Source organism: Alligator sinensis, unplaced genomic scaffold (assembly GCF_000455745.1).
Source record: "Alligator sinensis unplaced genomic scaffold, ASM45574v1 scaffold420_1, whole genome shotgun sequence".
Taxonomy (NCBI): domain Eukaryota; kingdom Metazoa; phylum Chordata; order Crocodylia; family Alligatoridae; genus Alligator; species Alligator sinensis.
In genome coordinates, this window is record NW_005842298.1 from 585,765 (window position 1) to 604,224 (window position 18,460).

The following is an 18,460-nucleotide window of genomic DNA, read 5'->3' on the forward strand; positions in this document are numbered from 1 at the left end:
AGGCAGATTATAATGTATCAAAAATCCAATGTCTATGTTTAGTCCCTGATCTCTAGTATCCAGCAGGTTGATGAAATGGAGCTCATAGGCTCGTCTCTGGGATGTGTTGTGTAAATTTCCCTTGAGGATCAGGACTGAGAGATTGGAGAGAGAGTGGCCCTCCTGTGAGAAATGTGCCCCCACAGGTAATTGGGTGTTTCTGTCTTTGATGGATTTCCGGTGTGCATTCATTCTGGTGCGCAGTTGTTGTCTGGTCTCTCCTACATATCTTCCATCAGGGCATTTGGTGCATTGGATGAGGTATACTATATTCCTGGAGGTGCAGCTGTAAGATCCTGGGATGCTGATGGCTCTGTTGTGGGGTGTAGTAATAGTGGGGGTGGTGGAGATGTGGGGGCAGGTTTTGCATGTTGAGTTACTGACCTTTAACTTACTCTTTGAATTGCAAATTACATTCAGTGGAAAACTGTTATACCAGTTGTTATAGCAAAGCCTTCCATGGAAGAAAATAACTGTCTTTCAGTAAAGTAGGAGTGTGGCTGGAGCAATACCCTTTATGTAACTTAGTGGGCTCCTTTTGCCTTTTGATAAATAAATGGCTTGCTATAAATGCTGTGTAGTCCCGGGTTTAGAGTAGACTAAGACTTCTAAGTTAGTCACATGCTCAAACAGCTCATCAAAACTGGGGTGCTACAAAAAAAACTCAATAACTATAGTGGGTGGCAAATTTAATTCTAGGAGAAACCTTTGTTTGTCACAGAGCTCCACTTGAGTACAACAAGCCCTAGATTGCTATGCCTTAAAACAAGAGAGATCAGACAAATATGTCAAATATGTTTAATTTTTTTTTCAAAATAAGTGATGGCAAAATAAAATATTTACATCACATCATACTGTGTAAACACATAATGTCACTGTACAAAGAAATATACATGCAAAATAAAAGTAAAAATTTAACTAAAATAATACATAAAACAAAAATGGTATGAGGCTGGTAAGGATACACATCCAGTTCTGATTTCAATTGTCTTAAAAAGTTTCTATACAACTTTACAAAATCAAACAAAAAAACCAAATGTAAAAGGAATAAATAGAATATAGTGGAAGCGGCAAATCTTAAAACTAACCAAAGCCAGCTTATGGCTTAAGACCCATTTATCTTATTAGCATGTGATTTAGGCTCGTTTTCCTTAGTAAAACATGGCATTTCACACAAAGAAACATAGATGACAACATGTCCATATGAATTGATGCAAAGAAAACCATCTTTTTTTTCCTTTTTAAATACTTTACGTTAGTATTATCTCAGTCTTAAAAACAGATACGTAAGACCATTACATTGGTTGTGTCAAGTTCTAGCCTTATGACCACCAACTGCTCGAATATATTTCTTCACCAAAGAGCACAAAATCCATTTGATTCTTGTACAGAAAGAAGCAGACACAGATTTCAAAATTCTAAAAAGTAGTAAATACTGAGACTGCTTTTGGGAAAGTAACACTTTGGCATTTGAATAATATAATACATTTAAAAAATGTTACCCTATTTCTTATCCAGCTTGTGATTTGGGATAGGTTTGTTTTTTTTTTAAAGACATTCCTTAAAACTCACTAGACTCTCTCTAAGCTCTATGCTAGACCCCGTACTAAACTAATAATGACAATGGGATATAACACTCCTTTTCCCCACCCACCCACAAACCCCAAAACACGCAAACAAAACCATAAAGCTCACCATACTATGTGCTTTTTCTATATATTTATTACAGTTACAACAGAGGTCATCATAAATAGTTGCATAAAATGTTAAAGCCACAACATTGCACATGATATGAAATAAAACAAAATCCCAAATGAGTGCATTTACAGTATTTTCATCCTGCTGTGTACTGTTCGACAATCAGATTGGCAGGCAGTGCACCAACCTGAAGTCCTTTTCTGATAGGCCAGCAAGAGCTGACCCTTACTGAAGACCCGCACAGTGGCATACCACCATTTAGGGAGGAAGTAGAAGGGAGAGAGGGAGAAAAAAATTACAGACCAAAGGCAGATAACAGTCTATGTACAAGTAAGGCCTACATTTGATCAGAGCAAAACAATTCATTCTATTTGTATGCAAAAATTTTGAGGTTGGATGCACTTAAAAGCAGAGTCCAATCTCAGTGCACTGCTATGTGGGATACGTACAGGCGAGGCAACTGGAAAGCTCTAGGACCAAGTGGAAACCAGATTTCATAAATGGAAGCCACATCAACAGGCACCCATTTTAGCGAGTCCTCTCCAGATGTATTTTGTCGTAAGTGTCCTTGGTTTGTTTGTTAATACCAGTGCTTTAAACATAGGTATGTTTTACTTGAATAAACCTTGAAAACATCAGTTAAGTTCATTTGAAAAATTCTACTCTTGTTCATTTATTAAAAAAGTATTTTTTTTTTTTTTGCAGAAACCTGAATAAAATACTGTTACTGTCATGTTCTTGACTGCCTTTTGCAGAGTACAATGCTTATAGTTCTCCACCCCAGCCTAGTTTGCATTGCTAGTCCCAAGTACTACTATATGCAGGCTTACTTGGAATGCATTTGTCACACAAACATTCTAGCAGCTGATTGGCTCTGTTTGTTTTTCTTTTCAAAATTTAAGTCATCAGCTGATTGGCAGGAAAGTTTTATCTCCAGTCTGACTGGCACGTGAAAGAGAATGAGAGAGAACTTCAAGGTAGGTCAAACTCTTGGCAAGAGCCTGCTCTGTAAGAAATTTTTAATGTTACGGATGGGTCGAACATCATTCTGGTGTTTTCGCCGCTCAATGAACGAAGTCAGTCTGGATGTATCAATGCTGTCAGCACTTTTGCTATTCCCCAGCTGCAGCCAAGGCTCCTGGAGGCCCAGGGCTGCAGATGGACGCTTCACTGGGTCATCCTGAAGTAGGAAACATACAAAATCTTTGGCCTTCTGGCTAACTCCTTTGAAGTAGTCATCTGGGAAACTAAAGTCTAGGCGGCAAATATTCAGGCAAGTTTCCTCTACGCTTTCATCCAAGAAAGGAGACACGCCACTAAGAAGGACATACGTGAGCACTCCAATGCTCCAAACATCTGAGGTGAGGGAGACAGGATTTCCGAGGATAATTTCAGGAGCTGCAAACTCTGGGTTTCCAAGTAACTGGTGGATATAATAGGTGGTACCGAGCTGGACTGCATCTCCAAAGTCAGCCAGTTTTATTGTTGGCTTAGCAGAGCTCTGATCCACCAAAACATTTTCAGGCTAGAAAATAAAAAGGAAATTTTAATACATTTTTCAAGCCAGTCTAGCAAACATTTAAATGCTGCAGTATTACTGTATTTACCTGAATCCAAGAGGATTTTGAATTTAAGATGACCCCACTAATCAGATTCTAAACATCTGTTATAATTTTCCACATATAGAATCATTATTGGAGGATCATCATCAATTTGGTCCCCCCCACTGCTGTGACAAGGAAAGCAGCAATTTGGGGGGGGGGGGGGGGGGGGGGGGAGAATGCCAGACCCCTGTCTCTCTAACTTGCTCCTGCTTGCCCCACCCGCTGTCCTCCATGCCTGTGCCTGCCCTCCTGCCTCCCCCTTACCAAACTTGACCCCCTGAGCCTCTGTCCTAGTGCCTGCCCCTCCTTGCTCCACCTGTGCCTGCCCCTATGCCACCTGTCCCCTCCCACATTCTGTCTCCCAACCACTTACCCCTTGCCCCCCATGCCTGTGCCTGCTCCTCCTTGCCCGACCTGTGCCTTTCTCCTGAACTCCCCACTGCATGAGCCAGCCCAGGCCTAGGGAGGAGGCAGTGACTCAGCTCTAGCCCTGAGCCTGGAGCTGAGCCGCCATCTGTCCCAAGCTGATACCCAAATCTAAGACATGGCTTTCCAAGGCCTCCACCCATGCCAATTAGGTAAAAAACCCCAAACAACCACTTGTCTTGGATTTGAGTAAATATGGTCCAGCTTCCCAATCAGCATTGCCAGTTTAAGGGCACAATAAACACTGACAAGCTATGCACGGCGGGGCGGCGGCGCGCGGCGGTGGCACACGGCGGGGTTGGGGCATTACTGTAGTCAATTCCACAAAGCTCCAAAGCAGCTCTATCACACCCCTGCAACCTCCTAAGGAACCTTTAACTGTCTGCAGAATCCTGCCAACTGCAATGTGTGATAACCATGTTTTAGTTGCTGGTACCGTAACGGACACAGGAAACAGTCCTGCCAGATATGACTGCAAAAGTTCACAACCATTCTGCAACACTCCACAAGTTCACAACCGTTCTGCAATACTGGGGCCTTCAGATGGAATGCCTAACACTTTGGCCAGTGCTACATACAGAATATTGCCTGGCAGCTTGCCTCAAGACAAAACATGCAGCACATTTCTCAAGACTGGGATTGCCTCAAAGCTACTGTTTTCTATTATGCTATGTAGGCAGGCATTTGCTTTAAGCCCAGTTTTACATCTGTCCTTTCAAACTACATGGTGAAAACTGTGGCAGCCCACTGGAACTCTTTCAAATGCCTGGTAGGGAGGAAAGATGGAATTCTGTTGTGTTTTGAGATCTGAAGTGTTGGGCTAACTCTTTTTCTTATTAACAAAATAAGGATGTTACTTACTTGGTATGGGCTTTTGCAAAGATGCCTCAGTACTGGCCCTCATTTAGGAAGTGCATCCTACTTGGGCCCAGAGGGCTCTAATCTGGAACTCCACACAATACAGGAATCCAGTCAGTTTCCTGCCCCTCCCACACTGATAAGAGAAAATTTGGGGCAGATGGTGGGGGTGGGAAGAGGGCTGTTTTTCTCTTGCCCTTTGCCCACCTTGAGAACCAAGTCCAAGGCTCCTTATTGTCAAACAGGCTGTATCTGCTCAGAGGATGGTCTCAGCACTAGATTTCTACTTTCCCAAGTTGGGGAGGTACGGAGGAAAGGCCAAGAACAGGTTTTGGAAGAACAAGTGCTGCAGATGAGATTTTGGCAGCTCCTGAATGCTGTTTTTGCGACAGAACCTCATCTTTTGAATATGAATCTCCTCAGCAAATTCCTCTTTGGGATAAAGGGAGGGTAGGACAGGGGGACTGGGACTATACCGCATGCCATACCAGGTGTAAAAAAAAAAAAACTACTAAAAAACTCCAACTATTATTTACAAAGGAAAGAGACGATGAATAACCAGAAAGCTAAGGAAGAAGCAGCAAAAGAAGTTCAAACTTTCAGCTGAGGGAACAGAAGTCATCAGAAGCACAATGTTCACACTCTTCTTATAGCCTTAGATGGAGCACTTCGTAGCTCCAGGATGCCACTTCTTCGCACTTTTACAGAGACCATGACTTGTACTGAAGTGCACGCTGGCATTTCAGTAATGACAATCTGTTGTGATAATACTCCAAGAGTGTCACATTCATGCCTCACCTTTAGGTCCAGGTGTGCTATTCTGCAGTTGTGAAGATATTGTATAGCTTCCAGAATCTCTTCCAGATAAAGCCTGATCTTCCCTTCAGTGAGGTTTCCCCATCGCACAACATAGTCTAGAAGGCGACCCTGGTCAGCCCTATTGAAGGACAAGAACTATATTTAAATGAAACAGCAAAATATTAGCATTTAAAAATGTATCTGCTAACTTTAGCATTCCAAAAATGCCTTTCAAGGTAAAGGCAGCAACTCTGACTACTCATGCAGTCTTCTTTTTTCTGAAGTCAAGTGATAAGTGTTTTATGTCATTTAGGGCTCATTAATCAAACAGTAACTAATCTGAAGTCTATTTTGGAAGGGGGGGCAGTAAAGAAGAAAAAGATTCTATTTTAATCAGATAAAAGCATCTAAACAAGCGCTGATACCAACTGGTGTATTTAAATTGAAGTCCATTCATTTGGGAATTAAAAGATGACTTGGTGTTCTGGGAGCCTGACAGCACTGCTCCAAGATTCCAAGTATTATTGGAAGATTCACAACTCCCTTTGTCAGTTTAAGTGAAAGAGCTGTGATGTCTTACGAACTATTTTAATCCATTGACTTTCTAACAAACAGACCTTTAAGAGTAAGCAGCTGATTGAAGACTAAAAAACTGATTTGGGTATCTCCACTTTTAGGGCCCAATTTGAGACAAAATTATGCATCCAAAACGAACCTGAAAATCTTGTTCAATATCTTTAAGTCAGAGATGGAGAAAAAACCTCTAGTTGGCCCCCAGTTTTGAACAATGTCAATACAGCTACAAATAAAACCTCAAAATCTTTTGCTGCATTTAAATGAAACAAAGAACCGCTCAGTAAGTACTGGGCTGAACAGGAAAACATTGAATTTTTGAGCTTGCTAGGATGTTAGAGAGGAATTACACCCTCCCAGAATAGCTCAGAAATGTAAAGCATGGCACACACAAGAGAGAGAATTAACATATGGGGAACCATGAAGCTGGCAGGCAAGGCTTATTGAACTCTTCTGATTGGGACTCATTTACATAAAACTTAAATCAGTGAAAGAGATTCTTATAAACAGGTAGAGTATTTTCTTGGCTTTTCATTACAGATAGCTATAACTCCTGGGAAAATCTTAAGACATACTTGGTGCCTGTACATGAGTGTGGAGGCTACTCCAATGCACTGTAATTACAGCGCTTCAGAGCAGACTCAATTAGCATGGTAATTACTGTACTCCAGCAGCCTCCCATGTCTTGTGCATCAGTGTCCCCGCACTTCAAAATGGCGGTGGGAGTGCTTGAACTAAAGCTTGTCAAACAAGTCAGCTGCATGAAGTCTGTGTATGTACACATGTATGTGTATATAAAATAGTAAATTAGTAAGATTCCACACACATCTCTAATACTAAGACATAGCTGGTGGAAGTCTCAAAGGTATCAAGGAGGCCAATGAGTTGGGGATGCTGGAGATTCTGCATGATTCCAAGTTCATGGGTAACCTGGTCTCGTTTCATCAACTTCTTGTTTATAAACTTAGTGGCCACTACTCGCTTGGTTCCTTTCTGATCACACTTCTTCACAACTGAAAACCTGCCCCTGAAAGACACGTTACAAGGAAAAGAATTACCCAAAAGCAGCATCACAGGATTGAAAATTGTGTACTAATTGTACTAGGGCAAAGGTTATGAGTAAGGTGTCCAGTAAGATTGCGCACACAGGATAGTTTGTTGATATTCCAACATTTTTAGTACAGGATTGTTCAACAAGAGGTGGGTTTGTTAACTAGCTCTGGATAAAAATACTTCCACATTTTCTGTGAAGTAAAGTAATATATAGAAATGCTTTCTATGGTGCTACACCTAAGAAAAACAGATGGGTGTTAACCCCTTAAATACACCTGGGCTTGGGCCTGATTTTCAAAGTTATTCATGGTTGTTTGGTTGCTCAAACCAGAACATTTAACTATGTAGGCGGTACATGGTACAATCATCACCCTCAAGACACACTTATGGCTTATGTAAAATGTTTTGGAGAAATGGTGTAAATTTTCATAAGAAATCCATTAGCAATACATATTTAGCTGTCAAGTACAGTGTCAGCCTCAAGACTTATTTCATACTGAGGAAGTATCATCTAATCCTGGTAAGATTTTAGCACTAGGTTATGTCTTCCTCAGCAGCAAAAAATTGTGCAGTTTTCAACTCAAATGCCTGATGATTGCTAGACATCTTTGTAGTTTACAAGGAAGATATCAAGAATCAGAATATCTTATTTTGACACATTTTTCTTCCAGCTTTCAGAGACTAACATACACACAGGCTGAATTTTCCACCCTTTACAATTAATATGACGTGGTTAAAATCATACCTCCCAAGCTCAGCCACTTCACTGTAAAGGGAATCAAAGCTGTCTTTCCAGATTACCATGATCCCATCACTTCCAGGACCTTTGGAGAAAGACGAGTACAATTTAATTGTAGAAAGACAAAAAAATGTATACACTATTTAGGCAACCTACACTTGAAAGGAACATTTAAAAGGTTACTAAGACAACAAGTGAAGGGGCACTGGAACTAATATTCTACTTTGGAGATTTTGGGAAGATGAAATCTGTCACAGCATGACTATTTTCATCTTTGCTTTGAAGTCTAGATGTAAGTATCCTAAAAAGGTGATTGATTGATTTTGATTTCACCACTGATTTGATGGTTTACTAAGAACTTAATATCAATAGCAGAAGAGGAGTCTGTTATTACCAGGGATCCTGGTTTTCTCTGTTTAAAAATCACAAATTCTCTGATCAAAAACCTAAAATCTGAGATTAAAATGAAACACCACTATATATATGGGTATCAACTGAACACAATGTTTTATTGATATATTTACAATTTTAAAGCAATTTGGAAGCCTATCAGTGCCTCAATCACTATAATAAAACAAATTCTAAGTACCTATAAATTTTGATATTTGATTTAGGGTTTTTTTTTTTACCATGCAAAATTGGAGCTCCCCTTGCCCACTTTACGCACCAGGGAGCAGGTCCAGGGCCCTTACTCCCCACTCACAGCCCCTCAGCTCTGCTGGTGCCCCTCACTCCCCACCCACAGCTTCCACCCTGCCCCTCCCCCCAGCCCTGCCAGAGGAGGCCCCCAGCTGCTAGGATGACAGGACCAGGGACGTGGGTCCATTGCCCCCTGCCCCTCACAGCAGCTCCTGAGCTCTAGCTGCTGCCTGCAGGAGACAGCAGCTGCTGCAGCGGAGCAGAGTTCAGAGCCTGGCTCCCCCTCTCCCATTGGAGACATGACACAAGCCCATGGTGGGGGAGGGGTATGTGGCCTACTCACTGTGGGCTCAGGCTCCCTGCCCTGCTGCCCTCCCCCAGGGCCTCTGCAGCCGAGCGGGTGGGACCTGGTATGGCAGGACAGAGCGGAGCCACATGGGGAAGTTTGGCGTCGCTGCTTGGAACTCGGCACTGCCATGGCAAGGCACCCCTTGCCTGCCTGGGAGCAGCAAGGGGCACAATTCCATGCTGCTGCCAGGCAAATAGGGGGCATTTCAACAGGGCGGCATGGGGTTTGCAGTGGTGGTTCCCTGCCCCTTCCCACTCTGCTGCGCCAGGTCCCACCCACTGGGCTGCAGGGGCTCTGGAGTTCATCCAATCAAACTGCAGCAATCTCCTGTCATCAAGTCACTCGTGAAATGACCTGTAAAGGTAAGGCTACAGGGCATTTATAGACGTGATAACCAGAGATCTGGACTTTCCATTTTCCACGGAAAAGCAGAAAAAAATGTGGATTTTCCCTTTTAACTGAGAATTTCCTGTGGGTAGCAGCTGGGCCCTGGGCTCCAAGCCCCATGCACCACCTGAGTTGGGTAGCAGCTCCAGCCCAGCCCTGCCCAACTCACTCCCTCACTATGGTAGCTTCAATCTCCCCTCCTCTCTGCTAGACTTACCTGTGGAAGCTGCTCTTCAGGCTGCCTGGTGGCCATGTGCGCATGCACATGACGTCCCCTGCTTGACTGCCCTTCTCCCACTCCCCGCAGTCCCTTGCAGGCTGGAATGCTGCCAGCCTGCAGAGAACTCTTTGCAAAAGTGGAAAATCCTGTGTTTCTTCATTAAAATGAAAAATCTAGCCTTTTCTCAGTTAAAAGGGAAAATCTGGGTTTTTCCCCTGTTTTTCTGTGGGACACAGAAAACCCAGATCCCTGGTAATCACGTCTATAAATGCCCTTGAGCCTTATTCTTACAGGTCATTTCACAAATGACCTGAAAACAGGAGATGACAGGAGCCTGCTGCAGTTCGATTGGATGAACTCCAGTGCTGATGGATAAAATCCCACAAAAGTCAGATGAATTGGGATGGGTTTCAAAGATCATAGGATGCAACCTTGCAGAAAGGGAAAATCTTTGTGCTGCAGACCTAGAAGTTAGAATCTTATCCTTGCTTGCTAGTGAATCTTAGTTAAGAAGCACTAGAGCCACTGCTTACAAAATGAGCACTTTCCTATAAGATGCTGAGATCAAAAAAGGGAAGCAGGCTGTCCATGTGAGAACAGGGCTACTGAACTCAAGACTTAAGGTTCCAGTCTGGTTTTTTTATGGATAACTTCTCTCCCATTTTTTGGGAAAGGCCAAAAAGGAACCAAGAAGGCAGTAGGAATCTTGGCATGTCTGTGGAAGAAGCCAGAGGGAAGGACTTCATGGGACTTCCCTACAGCTGCCTCTGTCAAAACACAGATACGTAACTTGGATGTGTTATTAGATTGTGAAGTACCAGCTGCAGCTAAGAGGCGTTCCAGCCCTGCAATATATATGCTATTACCTCAGAATGACATTGCTGTAATGCACTTAGTATACTTTGCATCAGAAATTGGTGCTAAGTCTTGGTTCATTATTAAAAAGAGATATGGGATGAATGGGCAAAAAATTGGCAAAAAGTAGCTTTTAGCAATCTAAATCAATAAAACATTGCTTCCTGACATTTAAAAAAAAATACAACTTTTTGAATGTAGTGTTTTTCATACTATGCATGTGCAGCTGTCAAAATGCCAATTTCTGTTGTTTTATCACTGCTCTTGTAAAGCTTTGAAAATGACTGTGGAAGACTCATACCTAGAGACAAGTAAATGTCACACACAAGTAAATTACCAAAACTTGTGGGCATCACAAAAACAGCAAGTATGTAAACCAAAAATATGTTTCTCCTCTAGTTCTAATATTTCATGTAATTACAATAGGTAAAATCAAGTCAGTAAAGCCGTGGTTCTTATATTGATAGTCTTCTTTTAATCTCCTACATACATTTTTAGAAGTCTTATTTTAGACTCCAAAGAAAGATACAACCTAAGAATTAAGTGGATCAGTAAAATGAAGAGAGACAAATCTAAAGTGCCTCACTAAGCATCACAACTTCCTACTTGAAAAGCACCAAGAAAGAATTCCTAGGTGAAGCATGACTAATGTTTGCTCTCCAAGTTTTAGACACTAAAATATTCTTATTTTTCTGCAGATTAGACTAACAACCCAGATTTAAAAGAACATTCTATTGTTCTGATATTGGAACATGGATATCGGTAGCCAAAATGATGACAATGCAAGACACGGAGATTGATGCAGCACCATCAACTTATTGGGCCAAAATGAGTCCGCACTAGTAAACTCAAGTCTGACCACAGAGGGTTACCCTTTGTGGGAGCCGTGAGACTCTTGAAATCTGTGTGGTCTTGCAAAAAATTGTGGCTGAGTAATGAACCTAAAGGCCAGAGTTTTCTTTTTAAGAACAACAAGAAAACATAATAAAAAAAATAAACAGACAGACTATCTGATGAAACCAAAAGGCAGCATCTACTGTTAAAAGATGAACCCACCTAAAACTCGCAAACTGGCTGAAGATGAAACTGAACCCATGTCGTTTGCAGCTATGCAGGTATAGATACCATCGTCTTCTGTGGTCACACCAATGATTTTTAGTGATGCCTCTCCTAAATCACTGCAAAACAAGTCAGAATCAATTAGTGAATTCCACATGCTACTTAGAGGTCTCCAGTCTACAGCATATATTCCAGTGCCCAACTCCCAAACTCCTGTAGTCTCTTGTTTGAAAGCTGGGGTGGGGGGAAGCCACACACACACACACACACACACACACACACGAATGCTACCAGCCCTCAAATTCAATTTGTACATGGCTATTATGATTAATGGCCTAAAGAAGTAACATGCACCATTAGCCCTTTCCACTTAACATGAAACTTGTGGTCCTAGCTCTCTGTCCCTAAATTCTTGCTTCTCTGTAAAAATTTTTACCTGCTTAAATAACATTTAAATTTCCTGTAACTAAAGAACTACTCAATACACCCCTCAATATTATTTCCTCTCTTTGTTCAGGATGTTTACTTTGTGCAATACTTCATGTATCACCAGCCAGCCAGTTCCCCTAGTTTGTACATCTAAACAGCAGCAGGGCAGAACAAAGGAGAACATTAAAGAAGTATGAATCAATCATGCAAGGTACCAGGGGGATTCACAGCAGATGTAGCATGTGCCCATCACTGCTTAGCATGGGATGATCAGGACCCTTCCATGGTGACCACAGATGTATTATTTTCTAAGGGTTTTTGAAAGGGACAAAAATGGATGCTGGCATTCTTTAAATTATAACTGTTTGTTTTTTTTTAAAGTACTGGTCGGATAAACAGCCACAGCTACTCCACCAGTGGCAACTCTGGTGTTTCACAAAGATACGGAATCACAAAAGTTTTGTAGTGAAACCTCATATTTGTACGTCGCAATACCTCACTGCATTTTTCTGCACCTCCTATTCTAAAACTCCTTCAGATTTGTTTTGCAGTAAGGTTACTTGCTAAGGCTTCAGTTCATTCACAAATCTTTGAAGAAGTGTTAAGGTTCCTTTATTGGCCCTACCTTCCAACACTCTTTGTGCGATTTCCAGGATAGCAACAAACTGGGAACAATCAGAGGACAACTGGGCAGTTTATTATGTATAGTCAGAGCACCAACTTGAATTTACTAACAAGTTTGCTGACTTTCTGCAGGAGGGAAGGGACTGAATGGAGAATGGAAGATCACTGGCAATCCCTTGCAGTCAAGGGTGATTGTCTTCCATGATTGCCTTATCTGTGGGTCCCAGATAGCTGACAAGGCTACTATGGGATCAACCAGTTCTACTGCAACTCGGGCACATTTCTTGCGGGGTGGGTGACTCTGGATTCTTGGTTTCGTCTGCAACATGTGGACTGAAAGGAAGACAGCACTGAAGACAAGTATCCCACACATTTTAGAGAGTGACACACCATTCTGCTCATTTGCCAGAACTCTTTCTTTTTGAACGCAAAGGCACAGGTGAATCCAAATTAACCTACCTGTAAGAGATACTGTAATGACCATCATTGTTTAGTGTGTTATGATCAGGACCCTTCCAAGTGACTGAAGCTTTAGGGCGACCACAGACTTTACACCTAAGCATGATGGTCTCTCCTGTCTCACAAGTTACCTCACTCAATGGTATTATAAACTCTGGGGGAACTGGAAGAAGAAATAAAAAATACGTGGATTAAAGTTCACTGACATGCTTATGTATCCTTTTTACACAACCTCTCTCATTTTCCAAAATCAAGCACTGCATTAATTACAAGTCTTATGTGGCAACCCACGCTTCCACCTTTCCAACATTCAAGACTTGACAGAGTTCCACCCATTCTATTAGAGAGACCCATGGACTAAGCAAAGTAGGGGAAGCCAGTTGACTTCATTATATCTTAAGCAACAAAGGAAGAGCTCACGGAGAACCATATGCTATATCTAAGGCAAATTTCCCCAGGTCAAAGCTAACGTGAGTGATCTGAAAGGGGCGTCAAGGAAGGATGATTAAGTCCTTTAAGGAAGTTAACAGAGGAATAAAAGAAAACAAATTATTCAGTAACTGCTCAAGTTTTCTGTTCATTTGTAGGAAGAGTCAAAGTGTTGACTTTTGTCTATAAACCCCAGAATGATCCAAATCCTGGCTCTACTTCTCCCTCTTCTCCCTAACCTGGTTCAACCCTTGTATTTGAGGAACTGGAGGGCATGATCCCTGGATATGAACACGAAGGGATGAAAAAGTGGATATCCGGGAGGAGAATTCTCAGCTTGAAATATTGTTCCCCAAACCCACCCACCAAGGCTGGCCTTCACTAACCTTCAGTGCTGAGTGCACCACTTACACTTTTTTTATTTATTTATTTTTTTTACTTACCTCTTCCCTATGCATAGACTTTAGAGCAGGGGTGTCAATTATATGACCCATGGACTGGATCCAACTCACAGAGCCACACCACTCAGGCCTGATGCTGCCCCTGGGTTTGATCAGACCCACACAGCTCATGATACATGCCTATGGCACAGGGCTGGTCCATGGGCTGGATCCAACCAATGGGTCCCCCTCCCTTTCCCCCTTGCTCCTCATCCCCTACTCTAGCATATCTGATTCAGTGGTTGTGACAGCTGGTCTGGGATCCATGATGTGTGCAGCACAGTTCCTGGAGTGGCTGAAATGGATGTTGCATGAGAGTCAGCCCAGCCAGGGGGAAGCCATACTGCACATAGTGTCTGCCACAGCAGCTCCACAACTGCACTGCATGCAGTGCCTGCTCCAGCCAGCCCATGACCAGCTGCAGTGACCACATGCAGCATAGGTCCCAAACTGGCTGGAGCAACTGCAAGATCAGGTATATTTGAGGGGTGAAGGAGTAGAGGGTTCGTGGGCCTGATCCAGCCTGCAGATTGGCTCATGCCTTAGAGACATGGAAGAGCGCATTTTGGCCCATGTTGGCTGGGATGGTTTAGTCAGGGTTGATCCTGTCTTGAGCAGGGGGTTGGACTAGATGATCTTGTAAGGTCCCTTCCAGCCCTACTTTCCTATGATTCTGTATCTGAAATAACTGTCATGCAGTGACATACCTATGTTAAACTTTCGATTAAATTTTGGGTGCATGCTCAGAGCTCTAGCTAAAGGTGCATTTCTTAATTCTAAAAAAAAAATATGACAGCACATTTCTCAGAGGGTCTTCCTTCTGAAATATTCTTAACACTTAGCATTAGTCAATTACTGATGCAACTTGCATCAAGCAAACTGCTATTCTCACAGACAGCAAACAATGTTCTTTCCAATATTCAAGGTACATCAGATAAGGATTCTAAGTCCTATCACACAATTCATTGGGAAAGTATATTTCCCTCAAACTATCATTACCATAGAATTTTAATTACTCAAGCAACTTACCATCATAAATGTAGTTGGGGTTGAGAAGCTGAAAGGGAGAAATTCCAAGAATTAAGCAAAATTATTTCCAAGAAATAAGCAAAATTATATGCAAATCTAAAAAGGACTTAGTGATGGGTGACAATTATTCATGCCTACAAAGGCCCTAGGAACACAAACTCAGCATTGTTGCACTCTCCCTATTAAGCATTACAGACCCAAGCTAGACAATTACTTATGTCTGCTTTAAATTTTGACTAAAGACACGCACAGAAAAGCTAAATTCCTCCCTATCTAACCATATTTAAATTAGTAAGATTACACCAAAGATTAAATTGACCAATGCAAAATTACTCCAGGGGCCATTTTTGTGAAATAACAATCCCCTAGAATAATTACCTTCACGGAAACCTTGGTGGCAAGTCCTTCTCGGGATTTACGATAACCATTTTCTAGTTTGCCTTCCCTTTTGCCGTCTTTATCTTTTTTCTCAGATTTCTTCCTTAAACGGAGTGCTGTATGCCAAGATGTTGACTTCCTGAAAGGGCACTGTGCTCTTTAATTAGTTTGAATTAAAAATGCTTTTAATTGAACATACAAATGTTGAAAAATATCTAACAGAAAAAAAGAGTTCCAGGTCTAGTACCATCAATCTCAAGTATTTCCATTCTAAGAACGTCAATTTTGATATCTACATATCACTCCTAGTGAATTTAAAGGAAAGATGGTAACTTCAGAATATATGTTTTACTACAGTTTTAACTAAAGGCAAAGAGATGAAGCAAGAAGATTTAATCCTCTCTTAAAAATGCTATGCATTTCATAAAGCTGTGGGAATTGTCAGATAAAAAAACAGGCTTGTTATACCAATTTCAGATACTGACCAATATAACTACCTCAGCTAAAATATGAAAACTCCATAGATTATTTAATACTATAGCATGAGAAGAAATATCTTTTTGACCAAACAGTGCTTTCCATAGCATAGGCAGATGAACACATTATACCAAGTAAAGGAAATGGAGGAAAGGGTAAGACTTATCAAGTATGAATTGCTCCACTTGAATGAACTGTTTGTGTTTCTGCTCCAATGCCACAGTAAGCAGAAGCTGAACAGCAGCTTCTGCAATTTCAGTCAAAGACAAACTACTTTGATTTAGCTTCAATTTAGAAGAGCAGACACAGAACAGTTACTGCAGAACAGCTATTTATCACAGGATACACCCTCTTTCTTTCCACCTTTTCAACTCTATAATTTGTCTGTTGGTCCTCCTTCTGCCTGCTTTGTATTTTATACCATAGATACTGTAACCCCATGTAATCCCATCCTAGTGTAAATTACGCCTCTGAAATACCTAGCATTCATTAAATAATTCAATGTAACTTCTTATTTTTATTTCCATTCATATTCTCTTGATTCTTATTTTTCTATACTGCAAGATTAGCAAGTAGCATAATTAGCCTCCCCTGAAACATATGGAACAATTTCAGGGGAACTAGAAGAATGGTTGAAACAAAGGCACTATATTACTGCTTTTTTATTATATACTTCTACTACAGAAAATTTCCAATTTATTAATAAATTGAATGGATGCTAAAACAAAACAGCCTCCAAGAATTCTTCAGTCTTGATGTTCATTTCCTCCTGGAAGACCAAACCAATACTTGCTTTAAAAGGTTCAGTGTTTTATTTGACTGGAAATGTCCCCAGCCCTGTAAAATACCAAGAGTAATATGAAATGCATGCCCAACCCTCTCTTCTAATGGACTCCAGACACTCACTTGATTGTTCCATCAGGGTTATCAATGATGACTGCACTGGTATGCCCCAGGACATAGCCGGGAATCCAGCCCTCGGCTGCAGGACACTGCTCAGTGGCGGCTCTGAACACCAAAAACATGTTCTGTTGGTTGCTGGCTAGAATCTGCACGACCTCTCCTTGGTAGACATTTATCTCATCCTCCTTCACTGCCGTGTAATCGTGTGTTACCAGCATGGTGGAGATATTGCTACTGCTGCTACTTTCACTCTGCGGGTATCAATTGGGCAAGAAGAAGGCAAGGAAGGGGAACAAAAACAAAAAGTATGACGTTTAAAATTCAGTGCAGTGGCACTTTGGCCAAGGGTGAGATAATCCATATAACTACACTATGTGTAATCAAATAAATCTATATAAGATTTTTCTTTTTGAATTTGCCATGTTTCTCTATATGTGCCTAAGCATGTAGTTTGTCTATTGTTCCCAAAAGCTGGTACAGAAATGCTGATGGCTTCCCTTCCATTTATTGTTCTCTGGATGTCAGTTTTATTTAAGTTTTGCTATATGTAGTTATTTTTATCTCTTTACACTGCTGCACCTCCATTTCTTCCCTATAGAAGCAAGCTACAGCACAGAGGATTATCCATTATGAGGACTTGCAGAACTCAAATGGGAAAAAGAGACCAAGTTTTAAGGCTAGGGCTTCAAAGTAATAAAAGCTGAGTAAACACTCTTCACCTAGCTCCACCTGCTACCCTGATCTAGCACACTACACACAAAATAAGACACAAAGGCAAATTAATTGACTTCTGCTAGCATCTCCCTGAAATCCATAAAGTTGGCCATCAGTTTAACTGGCATGCTTACAGACATACAAAATAAGAAAGTACATACTGTTTAGTTTTAAAATACATCTCCTGGGCAATTTTTTTTTAAAAGACATCTCCTTATGCCATTTAATATGGAGGTCCCATTGTCATCACTAAACACAATTCTTATGATTGTACCCTATTAAAAGTTTATATTGCATATGGAGTTGGTATTCTTGAATTTTTCCTTTTGCTTGAAATAAGCATCAGCAACAACTGCTGCTGAAACTGACCAAGAACTTGTGATATAAATCACATCTCTCATAAATTCAAGTTTACGGGGGGAGGGGAGGAGAATTCTCTTAACAGTTCCACCTGAAAAATAATAAAAGTTGTCAAGTTATTTCTTCTTATGACCAGATGGCACTTGCTTTGGAAAGTCCATGAATGTTGACACACTACTTATTTGTCAAGCTAACAGATGAACTGCAACATACTCTGGTCTCGCTAGGAGTACTGTGACAGCTGCTTACACTACTGATTAAGTTCTGCACTACTTTTTACTTCTATTTGCATGATAAAGTAAATCAGCAATGGAGGAGACAACAAGGTTTTATTCTGAGTTGCATATGCTCAGTGAGATGGCTTTCAAATTGCTGGTTTTACATTTCTTGTGAAAGTGCCCAAAAGGATGAGAACCCAGACTTGACTGTGTCTCCAGGCTGAGTTTATAGGGAAACTGATACGGAAAATTTTCCCTTTAACTGATAAAAATTGAGCAAATTTCAACTGAGTGTCCAAGAAACTAACATGGAACTCTGCAAAGCTTTTTTGGCAGCACTCCCTGAAATGCTGTCTATAATGGATAAAAATAACTATTCACAAAGAATGCATATACATACACCCCTTGCTGAAAAAGACTAAAGGGGCGAGCAGGGGAACAAAACTATTCTGTGAGAAAACAACACAGACAGCTTTAATATCATTTATGCCATTTCTCAACATGAATTGGTATTTATACAACCTCATATCTGATCCTGCTTCACCAAAAACCAAGCCTCCTTCTAAACACTACTGTTCTTAGATAAGGATGAGCTCACAAGCTGCCCTTATTTCATTAACAAGGTTGAACAGATCAATCTGAAAACCAATGGTTGGATTTTAGTTGTCAACTTGGCTGTGGCAACTTGTGCCTACTAATTCTG

The 18,460-nt window shown here is 41.2% G+C and overlaps 1 protein-coding gene across 11 annotated transcripts in view; it reads right to left on the minus strand.

The window, feature by feature from the left end:
• Positions 1-1,812: 1,812 nt before the first annotated feature.
• The window catches only part of TRIO (trio Rho guanine nucleotide exchange factor), a 466,181-nt gene continuing 449,533 nt past the window's right edge, over positions 1,813-18,460 (minus strand). For 8 of the 11 annotated variants that reach the window (XM_025209612.1, XM_025209617.1, XM_025209613.1 and 5 more), the window contains 9 exons: positions 16,469-16,716; positions 15,086-15,224; positions 14,708-14,735; positions 12,810-12,972; positions 11,295-11,416; positions 7,795-7,873; positions 6,823-7,023; positions 5,424-5,562; positions 1,813-3,262 (listed from right to left, as the gene is read on the minus strand). In XM_025209612.1, the coding sequence (XP_025065397.1) occupies positions 2,720-3,262; positions 5,424-5,562; positions 6,823-7,023; positions 7,795-7,873; positions 11,295-11,416; positions 12,810-12,972; positions 14,708-14,735; positions 15,086-15,224; positions 16,469-16,716 (1,662 nt within the window). In that variant the 3' untranslated portion in view covers positions 1,813-2,719. Of the gene's footprint in view, positions 3,263-5,423; positions 5,580-6,822; positions 7,024-7,794; positions 7,874-11,294; positions 11,417-12,809; positions 12,973-14,707; positions 14,736-15,085; positions 15,236-16,468; positions 16,717-18,460 lie in introns of those variants that run through there. The other 3 variants (XR_003095137.1, XR_003095138.1, XM_025209619.1) reach the window with 3 other exon arrangements.